The sequence below is a fragment of the Apus apus genome, chromosome 1, assembly GCF_020740795.1.
Source record: "Apus apus isolate bApuApu2 chromosome 1, bApuApu2.pri.cur, whole genome shotgun sequence".
NCBI classification, from domain to species: Eukaryota; Metazoa; Chordata; class Aves; order Apodiformes; family Apodidae; genus Apus; species Apus apus.
The window spans coordinates 130,978,042-130,993,989 of NC_067282.1; the positions used below are offsets into that span (position 1 = coordinate 130,978,042).

The 15,948-nt window shown below is 42.6% G+C and overlaps 1 protein-coding gene across 3 annotated transcripts in view; it reads left to right on the plus strand.

The window, feature by feature from the left end:
* The window catches only part of IRAG2 (inositol 1,4,5-triphosphate receptor associated 2), a 39,544-nt gene extending 23,639 nt beyond the window's left edge, over nt 1-15,905 (plus strand). For 2 of the 3 annotated variants that reach the window (XM_051618617.1, XM_051618608.1), the window contains 18 exons: nt 882-1,029; nt 1,849-1,930; nt 5,263-5,309; nt 5,393-5,460; nt 5,588-5,704; nt 7,609-7,691; nt 7,828-7,900; nt 8,699-8,753; nt 8,837-8,864; nt 9,414-9,554; nt 9,991-10,125; nt 10,941-11,088; nt 12,362-12,405; nt 13,094-13,171; nt 13,275-13,339; nt 13,790-13,891; nt 14,068-14,172; nt 15,236-15,905. In XM_051618617.1, coding sequence (XP_051474577.1) covers nt 882-1,029; nt 1,849-1,930; nt 5,263-5,309; nt 5,393-5,460; nt 5,588-5,704; nt 7,609-7,691; nt 7,828-7,900; nt 8,699-8,753; nt 8,837-8,864; nt 9,414-9,554; nt 9,991-10,125; nt 10,941-11,088; nt 12,362-12,405; nt 13,094-13,171; nt 13,275-13,339; nt 13,790-13,891; nt 14,068-14,172; nt 15,236-15,479 — 1,763 coding nt within the window. In that variant the 3' untranslated portion in view covers nt 15,480-15,905. Of the gene's footprint in view, nt 1-881; nt 1,030-1,848; nt 1,931-5,262; nt 5,310-5,392; nt 5,461-5,587; nt 5,705-7,608; nt 7,692-7,827; nt 7,901-8,698; nt 8,754-8,836; nt 8,865-9,413; nt 9,555-9,990; nt 10,126-10,940; nt 11,089-12,361; nt 12,406-13,093; nt 13,172-13,274; nt 13,340-13,789; nt 13,892-14,067; nt 14,173-15,235 lie in introns of those variants that run through there. The other variant, XM_051618598.1, reaches the window with a different exon arrangement.
* Nucleotides 15,906-15,948: the final 43 nt, after the last annotated feature.

Below are 15,948 nucleotides of genomic sequence, written 5' to 3' on the forward strand. Positions count from 1 at the left end.
ATGCCTGCCAGCCTGGATCAAGGGCTTGAGTTGTATTCTTCCCATCCATCCTGTTGACTGGTACTGGTTGCAATAGCAAATCATGTCCTGCTACTTTGCCACTGAGCTGAAGTCAATCCCAGTTTAAAAACCTGAATGGATAATTTAGCTGCTGAGAATCAAGTAATTTTATCTGTCATTTTTTCCTGTGTTCCTAAGCTGTTCCTACTTCCCTGCACCTCTTGACCCTTATGAATATTAGAAGTGACCACTGACAGATCTGCATTGCAGGGCCACATCTACGTAGTGTTTTGGATTTTATAGACCAAGTCTTCTTCCAGAGTAAGCTGGTACAACATAGGGTCTATTCTCACACAAACTGTAAAATTCTCAAAAGTAGTTCTTCACTGTCCTGGAGGAAATGGAAGAAGACCTTGCTTGACTTGCACACACTCCTTATCAGAGTACTCTGCTGCTCTCAAAGGGCTGTTTTAGCAGGACAACTCAGTGTTCTTGCAACTTACTGGAATGTCACAGTCCAGCCTCAAATGAAGCAGGTATTCTTGGCTTGCATTAACCAAGTATGGATACAAAACCCCCCTCTTTCCCTGCCTTCTCTGCCACACAAAGCAATTCACTACAACAAAGTTGTCCTACATGGAAGTTCCTACAACCTGACTGATGGAAAATCCCCATCCACAGGTTCTGCTGACCCTCCATCTACAAAACATATGAAGGCCACACAGCCTAACCCTTTCATACCAAGTTGGAGGCTGCCTTATTATAAATCTGTATTTGGTTGGTCTACTTTTTGATTACTTTAGACTTAGTCAAAAACTGCCACATGACTAAATCCCACTTTGCCCATGACTGCCCCTCTTCACACTTGTCTCTCTTAACAGATGCTCTGAACTTGGAAACTTCATGCTCCAATAACTCAGCTGTGCACAGCTGGGACCAGCCTTTTAGCCACAGCCCCAACAGCTGCACTTTGGAAAGCTGGAATCTGGGACATGCGGCCACTTCAGATGTGACAGCAGCAGGGCGCAAGTAAGATGGTGAATAGCTTCTTTGGGGTGGAGGGTGGAAAAGTCTGTGGGATCCGGCAGGTTCCAAGGGAAAACTGTATCCCCAGTACATGCTGGCATCAACAGTGGGGCATCTCTTATAGGAAATACTGGACACTCAGTGATCAGCTAATGGTGTTAGGGGGTGACATGTTGCTTCTATTCACCAAGGTAATATCAAAACTTTTTACTGCAACTGTGGGTACAACCACCAGCCAAATGCAGCCATGGTGCTTCCAGTTCATGCTGGAGAACTGAGGCATGATGTAGGCGTTCTTGTGTCTATTTTCAGTATTTAACTTTCATAACTGACACTCTCATTTAGGAGCCAAAATGCTTCGAGGACTTTGAGGAGCTGCTTTTCTTTATTTTGCAGAGTTTAGAGCAGGGGCTCCAAGGTCTTTGCTTATCAAGCTGCCTCCTTCGATCTTTAAAACTGAGATTGAGCTGCCTAAGGTTATGAAACCTAACTAGCTATTGTCAGTGAATATTTTAAAAGATAAGGATGCTCCTAAAGATGCAGAGGCAGGCAGTCTACAGCAAAAAAACCCTCAGCAGCTCTTAAAGCTTTTGCCACTGGCTTTCTGTAGAATTGTGCAGTGTGGAGGAGGCTGGGAGAAAGACTGATGGTGGTTCTTGCTGCTTGGGGGAGGAGGGATTGATGTCAGTGATGATTTTGTCTCTTCCAAGAGACCAGCTGTCTGATTATACGGATAGTGGTGACTTGCTATGTGCTTAAGGAAGATGGGCAATGTATTTCACTGTCGTTTGGGCAATATGCAAGTAAAATGTGTATTGCCAGGTGGAAAACATGCTCTGCTGGTAACTCCATTGGTGCAGACCCTTCTGTTTCCATTGCAATGATGGACTCTTCACTTACTGAGGTGAGTGCTCTCTGCCTGAGATGTGGTTGTGAATGGGCTCGAGCGTTTAGTGCCTTATCCAAATGGAGCAGTTGCAAATTGGCACTGCTTCCCAGCAAATGGAGCTGGCACCAGTCAGCAGGGTGCTGTGACAACTTGTTCTGTGTGGAGCAGTCGTTTCTATTTGGGCACACTTCTGGAATATTGTAGCTATAAACCCAAATGTCTTGATGTTCGTGTGTCTGGGTCATGCTTTTAGCTGGGGAGTATTTAAAATATGGTTTCAAGGCTTGAGACAGTGCTGTTTCTGCAGTAATACTCAGTTCTGTCAGGGAAGTCTGATTTTGCTCTTTTTATCCACTTGCAAGGAGCTGCAGGAGGTTTTATTTGTGAAGTGCCTTTCTCTGCACTTTCTTCTAAGGCTGCCCTGTAACAGCTGAGAAACAACACTTCCCTTCAGCTGGTGTGCTCAGACATGCCCTCACTGCTGTGCTGAATCCTGCATCCACAGCCTGATCTGATAGTTGGCTTTCTCGTGGCAACTGCAAGACGAGCTGCAGCTCAGCACACCTAGTTGTGCCCTGTGCCGCAATGCTTACTGGTGAAACAGAAACCTCAGCTCCACCACATGTAGCTTCTAATTAGTTATAATAACTCCAGTGTTGGTGGTGATGATGGAAGAGTATTAGTCAGTGGTTTCTGTGATCCTGGAAACAACCTTTTCAAGACTGATGACCAGGCAACCTCAAGCCAGCTGGTGCTGCACTGCAAGTGCAGCAGTGGTCTGGTTGTAGCAGCAAATCAAGGCATAAAATGTACTTTTTCACCCTCACTACAAGTGACAGAGATTGCCTGTGGTTTCAGCACACTGCTCAGTTGGGGCAAAGCAGGTGAGGAATTCCTAGCTTGTGCTGCTACTACTTCAGCTACCTTAAAGAGGATAATCTCAACAGCTCTTGCTTTATCCAGTCCTTCTGGGAAGTCACAGCCTTGCAAAGTTGTTTGAAATGCTTCATTGCTCTGGAGATTTCTCTAACCCCAGCTGGGCTCAGAAGTGTCACTTTCCATTTTGCTAATTTTTTTTTAAAATAGAAATGTACCATGCAACATTCTAGAGGGGGGGAAATGAAAATGGTAAAGCTTGCCCCAGAGGAAAGTCAAACAGGCTGTGTCCAGTATCTGTGACGCACAGTAAAATTTGAATATCCTTCTTTAGTAGGAAAAGTCTCCCTAGGTTTTTTAATTACACTGTAGTTGCAGGTGTGTTTGAGCAGATCAAGCCCTTCAGCAAGTAAGTAACTAAAATTATTTCACCAAATTGTCTTTGTAGGAACTTAGGGGATATTTATGAAGGAGCCCTTGTGAGAGCCAGATGAAGCTTGAGCTTTTCATACTTCTGATTTATAAATATGAAAGTCATATCACAGGCTGAAAACCAGATGATAGGCCTTCCAAATGTTAGTGCTTGTTTGGGAGGGGTTGTACAAGACTGTTCCCAGAATCTGGCTGTTGTGATAGAGGATCCTTGGATTACTGTGTTAATTGAATTGATGGAAGAGGGAAAAGTGAATAGGATTGTACTGCAGGATCATCTTTGACACAATCCTTTGATTAGGGAAACAAATAATTCCTTAAGGCCCAGTAAGAACAGACTTTGCTAGGATATCTAGATATGTATGTGGGGAGGCTGTTGACTCTAGTCCCTGTGCCATCCATGGGACCTCCCAATAGTCAGTATGGCTTTTAAAATACTGAATTGAGGATTTTCATCCATTGAAAGCAGAAAACTCTGACTGTGTGATGACTTGGGGAGGGAGAGGGCATGTAGAATTGTGTATAGATCTAGTCTGTTCCAGGTGATGCAAGTTTGGGTGGTGTGTGGGCTGTGTGTTTTAAAAGTCCTTTAGATACTTTTTGTTTTCATTCCAACATCTCTTCATTTTTACCTTCTCTTTCCCCAATACTCCTGTAGACCTAATGGCCTGAACAAGGAAAATGTGATGCTGTACTTCCTTCAGCTTAATAGAGAATTCAAATAAGAATAAAAATAGCTTGGATTTGCATCAGAGGAAACATCCATCTGGCCAGGGCAAGGCTCTGTGGGTGCAGTTGAGCTTTCAGGGGTGGAAGAGTAGAGAGGAAAGAGAGAGGACACTTTCTGATACTGGGAGCAGTAAGTTGCTCTTAGAAGTGACCGGTGGCCTTGGTCACCTCCTTTTCAACTTTGCTTGGTTTCCTGGGTCCTCCTAGGATGCTTGGGGAGAATGGAAGATACCAGAACAATGATGATCACTCACTGACTTTTTTTTCCAGTTGTTTTACCACCACATAGTTCAGCAATCATCTCAGACACTTGACATGTAGGGAGCTACTCAAAGTGGATAGCCTCATACCTTCTGTGCTTGGAGATAGGTTTGGGTTGGGTTTTTTTCTATTCAGCACTCCTCTTCAGCAGAGGGTAGAATTCACCACAAGTCATTACTGACTTAACCTCTCAAACCTCTGTCACCCTTTATTTTCACCCATAAAGAGAGACTAACCTATCAATTGAATAAGCAAGCTGGAGTCATCTGGGGTGGAACGAGGAAGAGGGTTTTTTCTCATTCAGTATGTCTCTTGCCATAGTAAAAGACTTAAGGGGATGTTGGTTTTGTCTGTGATGTGATAAGACTCTGGTCCAGACCCACACTAGCAGCTAAAGGAATGTGAGCAAAACTACATATCAGCCTTCAACTGCTGAGTTCCTCTCTGCTTTTTGCATACAAAGGAGAAGGCCTGAAGCTTTCTGAACTGTCTAGATAATTGTTATCCATCATGTTGAAAACCTGTGGCATGCAAAAGCATGCTAAAATGTACAACAGAACATGCAAGTTCTGTGTTCCAAATCATGTTAATAGCAGTGCACTCTTTTGCCTAACAGTGTGATATATCTACAGCCAAGCGAAGCTCTATGCACATCACTAATGGGGCTTGAGATCATTAAAAATAATCTATCTTGATGCACAATATGAAGATGGAACAGCAGTGGGGTAACATGTATGTTAGTCTTTGGAAAATGTGTGTTAGAGGCAAAACATGAAGCCAGAAACTAAAACGCCTCTCATAGCATGACATTCCTGAGAAGATTTCTGCAGAAATGTAGTTATCACTCCTAATGATGATAATGTGCTAAGCTGCATGCTGTGTATGGGTGCCTTTAGACTAGCAGATGAATCTGCATGCACTTACCATCTAGCTCTTCACTGCCGAAAAAATGTATGCACAGATGGGGGAATTATTAAAACTGACATACCAATTTTCTACTCATGTGGCAACCCTTTCCCTGATGCTAACTCTCCTCTCCTTCCATTCAGATTGACTGTGCAGAGCCAACATTACCAGCCAGTCTGCTCTCATCCAGGTCAGGGTTTGTGCAAGCTTTTAAAAGCCTTTACCAAGATCATATAGTATAGATGAGTATCTGAAAGAATTTTATTTTGACAGTGATTGCTTAACTCCACCCCAAGAAGCTCTTGCATCCTCTTTGGAAAGCACTGCACCAGTAGTAACAGGTAAACCCCTCATCTGGGGCACAGATGTGTGAACATTTTGCACTGAAAGTCTTGGAAACAGATGCGCTTGAGTCTGCACTATTTGCTGAACAGTAAGAGCCCTGTCTTCTGTTGCCTGAATTTCTAGGCTGCCTTGTCATGGAAGAAAAATCACCTAAGCACTCACGTGAAGAAGAGGAAGCTGTGCCAACTTCTGCAGCTATGGAAAAAAACAATGATAAGGATCTGGCTGGTCCCATATCAGGTACCATAACAGCAGGGCGCGCTGGCACACGCTGGCACGAGCAGCTTGCTCCCAGCACATCTTTGAAGGGAGGAAGCTGAGTAAGAAAAATAACAGGATGAGAGCTGGTGATTTTTTTTTTTTCTGTTGCTGAACATAACATTTGCCTGCCAGTGCTCTCAGTCCTCCCTGAAACGCTGAGTAGGGATAAGGCTCTACCTGCTTGCAGGAGGCCGGTAGCAAGAAGTAACCATGAAGTAACTTGGTGAAATCTTGATGCTTGCTCAGCTGGCAAAACATTGTGGGAGTGCTAAACTCCAGGCAGTTTTGGGAGGAGAGAGAATGTTTCTGTGGTTTGAAAAAATTTAGTGATGCAGCTAGACTAAACAACACTTTTTTTCCTCTTTCAAAACTGATGCTCAGCACACAAGCAGGTGGGTTGGGTCAAGAGGAGAAATTAGGATGGAGGCCTTTGTTTATGGTTCTGTGTTTTGCAGAAAGACCAAGAAGCATTCTCACCAGATTCTGTGCTTAAGAACTAAAAGCAAAACTAAACTGGAGCACATCTACATCGTGCATTTTAAGCTATTATATTAAAAAAAAAAAACTAATCTGGTTAAACAGCACAGAACACCTGTGCATGCTTGTTTTCTAACCATTTTTAGCCTTTCTCTAAATCTAAGACAGTCACTATTTCTTGTTTGGTTTTGTTTCTCTCTTTTAGTACTGTCTTCCTGAAATCTAACTCTGTCCCCTCACCTAAACGTGTTTTCCTTTACTAATTTGCCTCTACTGTTCATTTTCATATGTGCTTTGCCTGTTTATCTCTGAATATAAAGCATTTTTAGTACTAAAACAGAGGCACTGATGAATATTCACTTGTGGTTTTGGTTAGTACCACACAAGGTTTTTCTAAAGGTGCTTGGGAGCCAGGTCAGATATGTAGAGCTGTGCACAAATCAGCAGGGACAAAAGGGAGTGCTAAGCAGAGGTGGTTGTTCATGTTGAGGAATGAAAGAGAAAGCACTTCAAAATCAAACATAACACCTTAAAGTTTCAAGGTGGTTTGTACTGGTGTGACTCTCGGACTTCCTTCAGTTTCTTAAATATTTTCCTTTTTAAGCCTTTTTAAATAGCTGTCTTCTTGGAGGGTGTTTTTTCCTGCTTTAACTTGAAAGCTTGTGTTGCATTTGAACTAACATCATATAAATTCCTGAACTTATCAGTCCATCAACACTTATCTGTGAGAGTTCTTTTGTTGGCTTTATCAGCACCCTGCTGGTTCAGTTTTTAGATACAAAGGACAGTCCATGGGTCAGACTATTTTTTTTTAAGTTCATGGACACCTGATTTACCACAACTGTCTGCATTTGCGTGGTTGTGCTCAAGGTCCTCTGTACGACAGCTGAGGCAGAATGTATCTCTTGACTTCATTGAGATTTTGTAAAGTGAACGAATTATACTCTCCACATCTCCTGACAGTTTGTGCTTGAGTTTGTTTTGTGGTTGTTGTTTTTTAACATGTTCCTGTGCTTATAGAACTCCAAATAAAATTCAATTATAAGCTGTCTCTTTAAATAGCAAGCAAGCAAACAAAAAATCCCATGCAAAATAACTGCAGTTATTTATCCAAGGGAATATTACTGTAACTCTTGCAACTTCAACTAAACCAACTACAACCAGGATTAATATTCTCACTTGTAGACATGTAGCACTACTTATTGGGATTTTTTCAAAGGCAAAGATAATTATCATCACACTTCTTCCTTTGGAGTGTTCTTTGCTGCACCCTCCCTTCTTAATGCCTTCTCCTGGTATTTACTGCAATTTCTTTTAGCCCTGTTGGTTGGTGGCTGGTACAGTGAGTGCTGGATACTTGCTTTGGTTTTGTCATTACATTTGGGTTTGGGAATGTTTCTCCCCAGGAGAGGATCTGACTGAGAAGGAATTCTGCCCTGTGATGGAAGAACACAAATCTGCACTTCAGAGTGTTTTAAAGCAAGATATGGTAAGAGTCCTAGTGACAGTGAAACACAGAACTGGTTTGGCTGAGCAGTGACAAACAGCACTGCTGGAGGGGACCAGCCCCTGTGGTGGTGGTGTGGCTGTTCCCTTGCTGTAAGTACTCTTTGATGTGCCTGTAGGAGGTGGACCAGGAAAAGAAAAATAATAAAGAGCAGCATGAGATAGCACCAACTGTGGCTCCCAGTAGGAAAGGTAAGAGGTTTCTGTTGAACATATTCAATTAATTCACTGGAGTGCATGCCTTGTTCACTGTGTCAAGAGCTGGGTGAAGAGGTGCAGAGAGCTGCCTGTCCCACACAAGTTGTTACGAGAAATTTTTCTTTGAGGAATAGTAGCTGCAGTTAGGGATCAAAATGGATTCGCAGTGGAGAGAAAGAAAATATTGTCATGCAAAACCTGCTTCTTTGATTTCTACAGATACTGATCTAACCGGCTCCATCTTCCTCTAGACATGAGGGAAAATTTCTTGGGAGTTACAGAGGAGTTGGGATATTTGAGAGAACTTTGGCATACCTACTGTTCCAAAAGATTTTTAAAGCACTGTTCTCTGTGCTATCTGGAGCTTGGGGTAAAATTATACCCGTAAGCAGGATGATGTTTCTGCTGAAGTGTTGAGACATCTCTACTGTTCCAGTCACCTTCTGCCTTTTGAGTTCACTAAGATAGTGATGTAGTAAGTCACTTAAACTGAGCCTATGGGCAGGGGACTTAAACCAAAGCATATAATTAACCATTCCTGTACTAATTAAATGTCAATTGAAGTCAACTAAGCAATGAACTTTTGGAGCTTTGTACAAGTGACAGTGCTGTGCTGTCTTACTGACATTAACCCTAACGTACTTGGAGGTGCACACATTGTTTTATTGGCAGAGCTTCACACTGGGAGTCTTTAAGAGTGGCTTCTGTTGGAGCTTAAAAGACTTTCACAAGCTGTTTCAGGGAGCCTGTTTTTGCACTTCTGTTTGAGAACTTTTTTTCCTCTCTTCTCAGGGACTTCACCCATTGCAGGTGGCATTAAAGCAGACAAAGCAAAGCAAAATGAGCCGTAAGTGTGTTAACTTTCAATGAACACCTGCAGGTATGAATTTAAAGCTGCAGTTTGTTACATTTTTGCTTCTTATCCTACAGGGACTCTCCTAATGAGAAAGAAGTGGAGGTAAGTCTTGACTGCTTGTATCCTTAAACATTTCAGACAACTGAAAGACCTTGTCTGTACACTCTGAATACCTTGTCCCATATAAAATAATTATCCTGAATGGCTTAAACTGGATGTTTCTGTAAGTTTGCTTCTGAAATCTCTCTTCCCAAGTCCAATGGCAATTTTGGAAAGGATGGGATGGCAAAAGGTGGCAGTCTGTAAAACTGAACAAAAGACTTGTCACTACTGAAACGTGTTCACAAGCTTGAGGGAGCATAGCTGTGACCTCCTCCCAGGCAGAATGTGCTGATTTTAAGAGACTAGTGTCAAAAGACACAGATGGTACCCTGCATGCTGCCAGGATATGACCTATTCTGGCTGCAGATAATTTCCCCCTTCACTACAGATGGGAAGACTGGCTTTGCAGAAGTGGGTTGTGCTTGTTTTCTCTTCTGTATCTCTCTTATAACTCTGTGGTGCATAGTCCCAAATGTCAGTATCCAAACCTATTTTAAAAGCTTCTGCATCACCTGGGTTATTCTGAAATCCTTTTCTCTCCCACTGCAGGCAGAATTTCTGAGGTTGTCTTTAGGTTTTAAATGTGACTTGTTTACCTTGGACAAGAGAGTGAGGCTTGAAGAAAGGTCCCGAGACTTAGCTGAGGAAAATTTGAAAAAGGAGATCACAAATGCTCTAAAGATGTTAGAGGTTAGTATTGGCCAAGGCCAGTAGGGTGGGTGGGATAAATGCTTGTGAAAGTGTCTCCCTTAATACTGCTCTTTTTAGGCTTTCTCTGTGTGTACAATACATCAGTAAGCAAATCTGACCAAAGTTCCAGAGTGATGCAACTGAAATATGAGAGACAGCCTTTGAGGGGTTACCTTATTCTGTGTGCACTCGGGTAGTGGGGAATTTTTCTATTGCTCAAACATCTGGCAAGAACCCATTTCTTCAGCTGATTTTATGCTAGGTAAATAGATGTCTCTGCACACTGGAGGTTTGTATCCAGTTATGCTGATTGAGGATGTTGGATGCTGATCGTTTGACTGTGTGGGTGTGAACACAAATTCTCTGTCATCAGCTGAGTTCACCATTTTTTGTCTACTAATAGCTCAGACTTTTTTCTTGCCTATATGCCTCTTAGGCTTTAGCTCCTTTGTGTGAAGAAGATAACCAAGCACAGGAGATCATTAAGAAGTTGCAGAAAAGCTTGCAGTACCTTAGCCAGTATGCAGCCCGAGTTGCCAGTAGAGCAGAGATGTTGGGAGCTATTAACCAGGTAACTGTTTCCATGTAAACCTGTTTTACACCAAGTCAAAAGCTTCTGGATGTAAAAGGAGTGTGTTTGCTAGGCTTCTGATGCCAGAATCAGATTTGGGGATTTTGTGTATAGAATGCAGACTGACCAGTACAGCTTAGTCCTGGCTTTCTCTTCTCAGATCACTGTTTGTGGTGCTAGAAGGAATCCCAGGCACTGAGGCACCCGCTGCGTTGCACTAGCACTGTGTGAAAACACACAACAGAAATATGGTCCTGACTTAAAACAACAACACAACCCAAACAAAAATCCAGAAAAACCACTTTGCATCAAAGGAATGTATACAGTAGAGAGCACAAGGATGCAATGTTGTAACCATAGTCTTGATGCTCTACTTGGTAATTCTGTGGCTTATGGAAAACGCAGCTAATAAGTTAAATCTATGGAAATTTACAAAGACCTGCTTGAATGTTAAGTGTAATTTGTGTATAATGCCAAAGAACAGCATGAAAATATGACTTGGCAATACTAGTAAATGCGTGGTGGCAGCTGAGACTGTAGATCAGAGAAAGATGAGGAGGAGTTGTGAGGGCTCAGAAAATGAAAAGTAATTCTCTGGTAATCACTGGAGAAATAAGACCTCTGTAACTTGGGCATGAGCTGAGAGTTGGGTTGTAGTGAAACTCTGAAAGGGTGGACAGAAGTGAGAGGATGTTGCATCACGGTGATGCAAGATGAGAGCAGACGATTGAGTGGGGGGTAAGTCTTGTACTCTGAACATGACGCAGTTCCTCAAAGAGCTGCTGCTTTGTCTTACTGCTGTTGCACTCTGTCAGGAGAGCCGTGTCAGCAAGGCTGTGGAAGTAATGATTCAACATGTGGAAAACCTGAAGCGCATGTATGCGAAAGAGCACGCAGAACTTGAGGAGCTGAAACAGGTCCTGCTGCAGAATGAGAGATCCCCCAGTTCTCTTGGAGATCGAGGTAAAGCTGCTTTGTCTTTCCTCTTTATAGTGCCTGCCAGATAGACCCTTATCTAATAAAGCTTAACAGATTAGGTGGCTGTAACTTCTTTCCTAAAAATAGAGGAGAAGATAGCAATTTGCTGACAGTATTGGAAACAATTATCTGAAATGAGGAAAGGCTGAGGGAGCTGGGTCTCTTTAGCTTGGAGGAGACTGAGGGGTGACCTCATCAATGTTTACAAATATGTTAAGGGTGAGTGTCAGGAGGATGGAGCCAGGCTTTTTTCAGTGACGTCCAGTGATAGGACAAGGGGCAGTGGCTGCAAACTGGAGCATAGGAGGCTCCACGTGAATATCAGGAAGAACTTCTTTCCTGTGAGAGTGACAGAGCACTGGAACAGGCTGCCCAGAGAGGCTGTGGAGTCTCCTTCTCTGGAGACATTCAAAACCCACCTGGACACGTTCCTGTGTGATGTGCTCTGGGTGATCCTGCTCTGGCAGGGGGGTTGGACTGGATGATCTTCAGAGGTCCCTTCCAACCCCTAAGATCCTGTGATTCTGTGAAATTAGATACGTATGTTAACTGCCATGAACCTTGGCAGGGGGAAACATTGCAAGTGTGTAGTAATATTCTGGCTTTCAGAAAAGTGCGTTGCATGTGGTGGTGACAACCTTGTTCCTTGGGAGCAGTAAATTTGGGTGCTCACTTGCACTGAAACAATCTCAGTAGTTATTTCTTGGTAGCTGAGCTTTGGCTGTGCTCGGCAGATGCCTCCTGCCCTGCCCTTTTCCAAATATGAATTGCAGGCTCCTTCCATGCCACTGCTCTGGACTTCCCTCTCTAAGCAGATGGTACAGTGGTCAGGTTTTTCAGATGGTGCTGTGCACTTGTGGCTTTGCCAGGAAGGATTAAATTTTTCTAAAAAGCAGAGCATGTATTTTAAAAACAGGGCAGTCTTGCACACTGGTAAAATCCCCACAGGAGCCTTCTGGATCGTGAGTTATTCCTTCCTGACTGTAAAAAATTGTCCCTTAACAGGAGACTGCCTCAATAATAGGAGAATACATTCAATGATAGCAACAGAAGCTGGTGCTTGTAGAGGATGCATATGTGTGAATATTATGAACTTATCTAATGAAACAAAGCTTTTTTTCTGAAATCTCATTTCTGCTTTTGGAGAGTACTCTGATACACTCTTCACTTAACCAGTTAGTGCGAAATTCAGACCTTTGGTTGCAAATACAGCTCACTTCATTCCTGTAAGCCTTTCTGGTTTTTGATCTCTTCACAGATGAATCTATGAGTAAGAAGCTATCGAATTCTTTTAACTTTAAGGTAATGGCTGTTACACCTTAACATGATATTTCAAGTGTGGTTTTATGTGTGTGCGTTTGTGTGGTTTTCTTTGTCTCGTCATGCGCTGTGCTCTGCTACCTGCTCCATTTGGTAACTTTCTGTCTCAAATATGGGCTGATGCAATCAAAAAGGAGGATACGCTTTTTTCAGTCACCCCCATCAACCCAAGGGAACTGCATGTGGTCCCACTTAGAAGATGAAATGTTCACAGAAGCTGAAATGGCTGTGTTCTCATGCAGTGGTTAAAAAATACTGTTCATGCAGGATTCTCTCCTTGGGGCAATAGAGGAAGGGTTCAGCAGAGAGATGAAAAAAATAGATGGAAGCTAGTAAAAATGTCTGTAGGAATTTCTGTAAGCACCATTAGGAGAATTGAGGCATGTGTAATTTTGGTGTTTTGCTGGAAGCTGTGTAGCCAGTCTTGCTTCAAATGCTTGGGGAGGGGTGGGGGTGGAAGGGAGCAATTAGTGTGGAAAGAAGCTGCTTTAAAGAATATGCTTTGGGCTGCACTTGTCATTTGATTCTTCTCTGTGTGTCACTTCAAGCTAAGTATCAACATCTATTTTTTTTGTTATACATTTTGTATAAAAACAGATGGTATTTTATGTGAACAGTGAGTAATCCAGTCATGTCTTGATAGAGTCAGTAGTGCCTCTTATTTGTATAGCCATCATCAGCCCTTCGAAGAGTTAGCATTGCAGCCTTGCCTAGGAGTGCTGGAAATGCAGGTATTGGGGTGCCACTGGTAAGTAAGGGTTCCCAGATGGTGAGGCACTTTACCTTCTCAAAATTGGCTGGGCTGAAACATGAAAGTGCCAATGCAGTGAAGTGTTAAACTTCTTCTCCAGGCTCAGCTCCATGAACCTGATGGAGATGAACGGAGTGACAAGTTCCACAGGAGAACCAGCAGCTGGTAAAGTTACTTTGGCTTGTCTTGGAATAGGGTTTAATAGTTGTCAACTCTATCTGTGCCTGTTATTAAGTAGCTTATGGAGCATCTTGAGGTATAATCATGTTTAATATTTTACATGCTCCAATAGGTAAAGGAGCCCTTGTGGCTAAATGTTGCAGCTGCTCTTTTATTTATTAATGGTTGAGAGTTAAAAAATTCCCAGGACTTTCTTGCTGTAGCACTAAAATATGAAATCAAGGCAGCTCATATTGATGGATCTGGTTTTGTTGAGCGTTTGTTTGTTTTTTGGTTGTTTAAGTTTTTAAAACAAACAACAATCCTGGTTTCAGGTAACTGATCTTGAAACTTATCTAAGACCTAGCAAAACAAGTAGGCTGCTGCTGAATTTCTGTAATTTTCTGCTATATATTTGATGGGGAAATTGAGGCAAATATCGTCAAAATACGACAGGGGGCGACTGGGAGCAAAGCCAAATGAGAAGCGTCCTTCACTGCAGAGGTTCATTAGCACATTTTCCTGGGCCGACTATGAAGACCAACACCCTGAAGCAAAGTAAGTTCAACAGCAACCTCCTGTGAGGTGTGTGTGTGCAGGGTTGGTTGGGTTCCTGCTAATGAACTCTCAACTGCCCCCCACCTGATCAGAGCTACCAAGTCAAGCTGTTTTTGAGCTCTGTCAAATTGAATGTTGGATGGAAAAGCTTTGGAACTGTTGATGCTTGCTTACAGAGATGAGCAGTCGGAATTGCCTGCTGAAGTACAAGAAGAACCATCAAGGAAAGAAAGTATCTCTGAAAAAGGAAAACATTCATTGAAATGGAACCTGGAGTCAGTGTAAGTTTTCTCACATCATCAGGAGGTAAAGCTGTGTTTGGGTGGTAACCATAGGAAGGTGAAGCAAAGCAGTAGATTTGATTGGGTTGTTAATGCTGATTTAAACCAACTGGGAATGAGTCACATGAGGTGCCAGAGACACCTCAGCCAGGGTTCTTTACTAATCCTAAGGGTGAGAGGAAGAGAAGGCTGGTGCTGTGATCCCACCCCCTTTCATTCCTCTGTGACAACTGCTCTAGCTAGGCCACTAGCTCATGCTAACTTTTGCTCTTGTGAAAAACAAGGGGTTGAGGCCTACACAAAGCTTAACAGTGGCTTTGGAGCACACTGAGACACAAGTAGTTGTTAAGACTAACTCCAGACTGTTCTAGCTCATTTTTTTAATAAGTCAGGGAGAGTGTGCAGTCCTGAACAAGTATCTTGCGGAAGTCCTTGCCTTGCTCTCTGCAGAGGAACTGTTTATTGCATATGAATATCCTACGCTGAAGTCTCCACTGTTGAGCATTCCAGATGAAGAGGGAGACGAGTGTTGTAAAACTGAGAAAACAGCAAAAAGAAATGTTTTCTGTTGTTAAAGGCTGGAGGTACCCAATGACATGAGAGGTCTTAGGATGGGAGCCAGTGGGAGTAAGGTTTCTCCCTAACCTCAGGGAAGGCACCAAAGCCCTATAAAACAATGAAATACAAGGCCAGTATTTTCAGTGTTCTACAAACAAGATTTATTGAAGAACATGCCAACTTCTGTGAATCTTCTTCAGAAACAGTGTATGGTACAGGGAGCGTGACTGGACTTGAGAGAGTTGGGTCAGTCACCTAAATAGCTAGTCAAGAGCTTGCTTACTAGAAGTCTGCATTTTAAACCCTGAGCACAAGCTACCACTGCACAGAGCTCCCCACACAGTAACAACCTTGTCCCTTGTGGTAGCTAAGGATCTATCTGTTATGTTTCTTTGTGGGGTCTGGTTTGCTTTAGGGCTTTCTAGGGCGGGGGAGAGGGGTGGGAAAAGGGCTTCCAAGTTTTGAAGAAAAACTGACCTGGGCTATGACTTGCCCTTCTGTGCAGGTGCAATTTAGTGTCATCGTGGGCGTCCCATTTCAAGACCTCCTTTTCCAACGCTAACAAAACTCTCTGGGTTTCTGTTTCCATCCTGGTGCTGCTTGCTGCTCTTACAAGCTTCCTCACGGGGCTGTCTCTTCAAAGACCAGCAGATGCAGCACCTGTTGGAACTGGGGACTCCTGGACTTCACTACAGCAACTGCTGTGGCCATATACAGGACTTCAACACAACGGACCACCCCCAGTATAACAAAGATTCTTCTATACTTCCAAGTTCTGGATGACAGTTTGAGAAGCTGAGATAATATATTTAAGGTTACTTATTTGGGTTTGTTTTCTTGGGATGTGGGTGTTTTGGGGGAGATGATTTTTTTTTTTTTTTGTTAAAGCATGACTTGAAATTGAAAAATACTTCTTTGTTTGTTTGGTTTTTTCAACCCCCATTCTGACAAAAGTCATCTTTACAAGTACCTAAAAGGATCTTTGTTCTATTCAGGTTTATAATAAAACAGTTAGTGATTTTGATTTTGAACATAGCTAACAATAAATATGACTAAGTGGTCTAGCCATAAAAGAATAAAGAACTTATTTTGCTGCAACAAAAATAGAATGTTTGCATTTTAGTCACTGAAGCTGTTCCAAGAATTTGAATAGAAAAGGATTTAAGTTTTCAAATGTAACTTTATTGAAAGCTTTTGATAATAAAGTTTTAAAGGAAA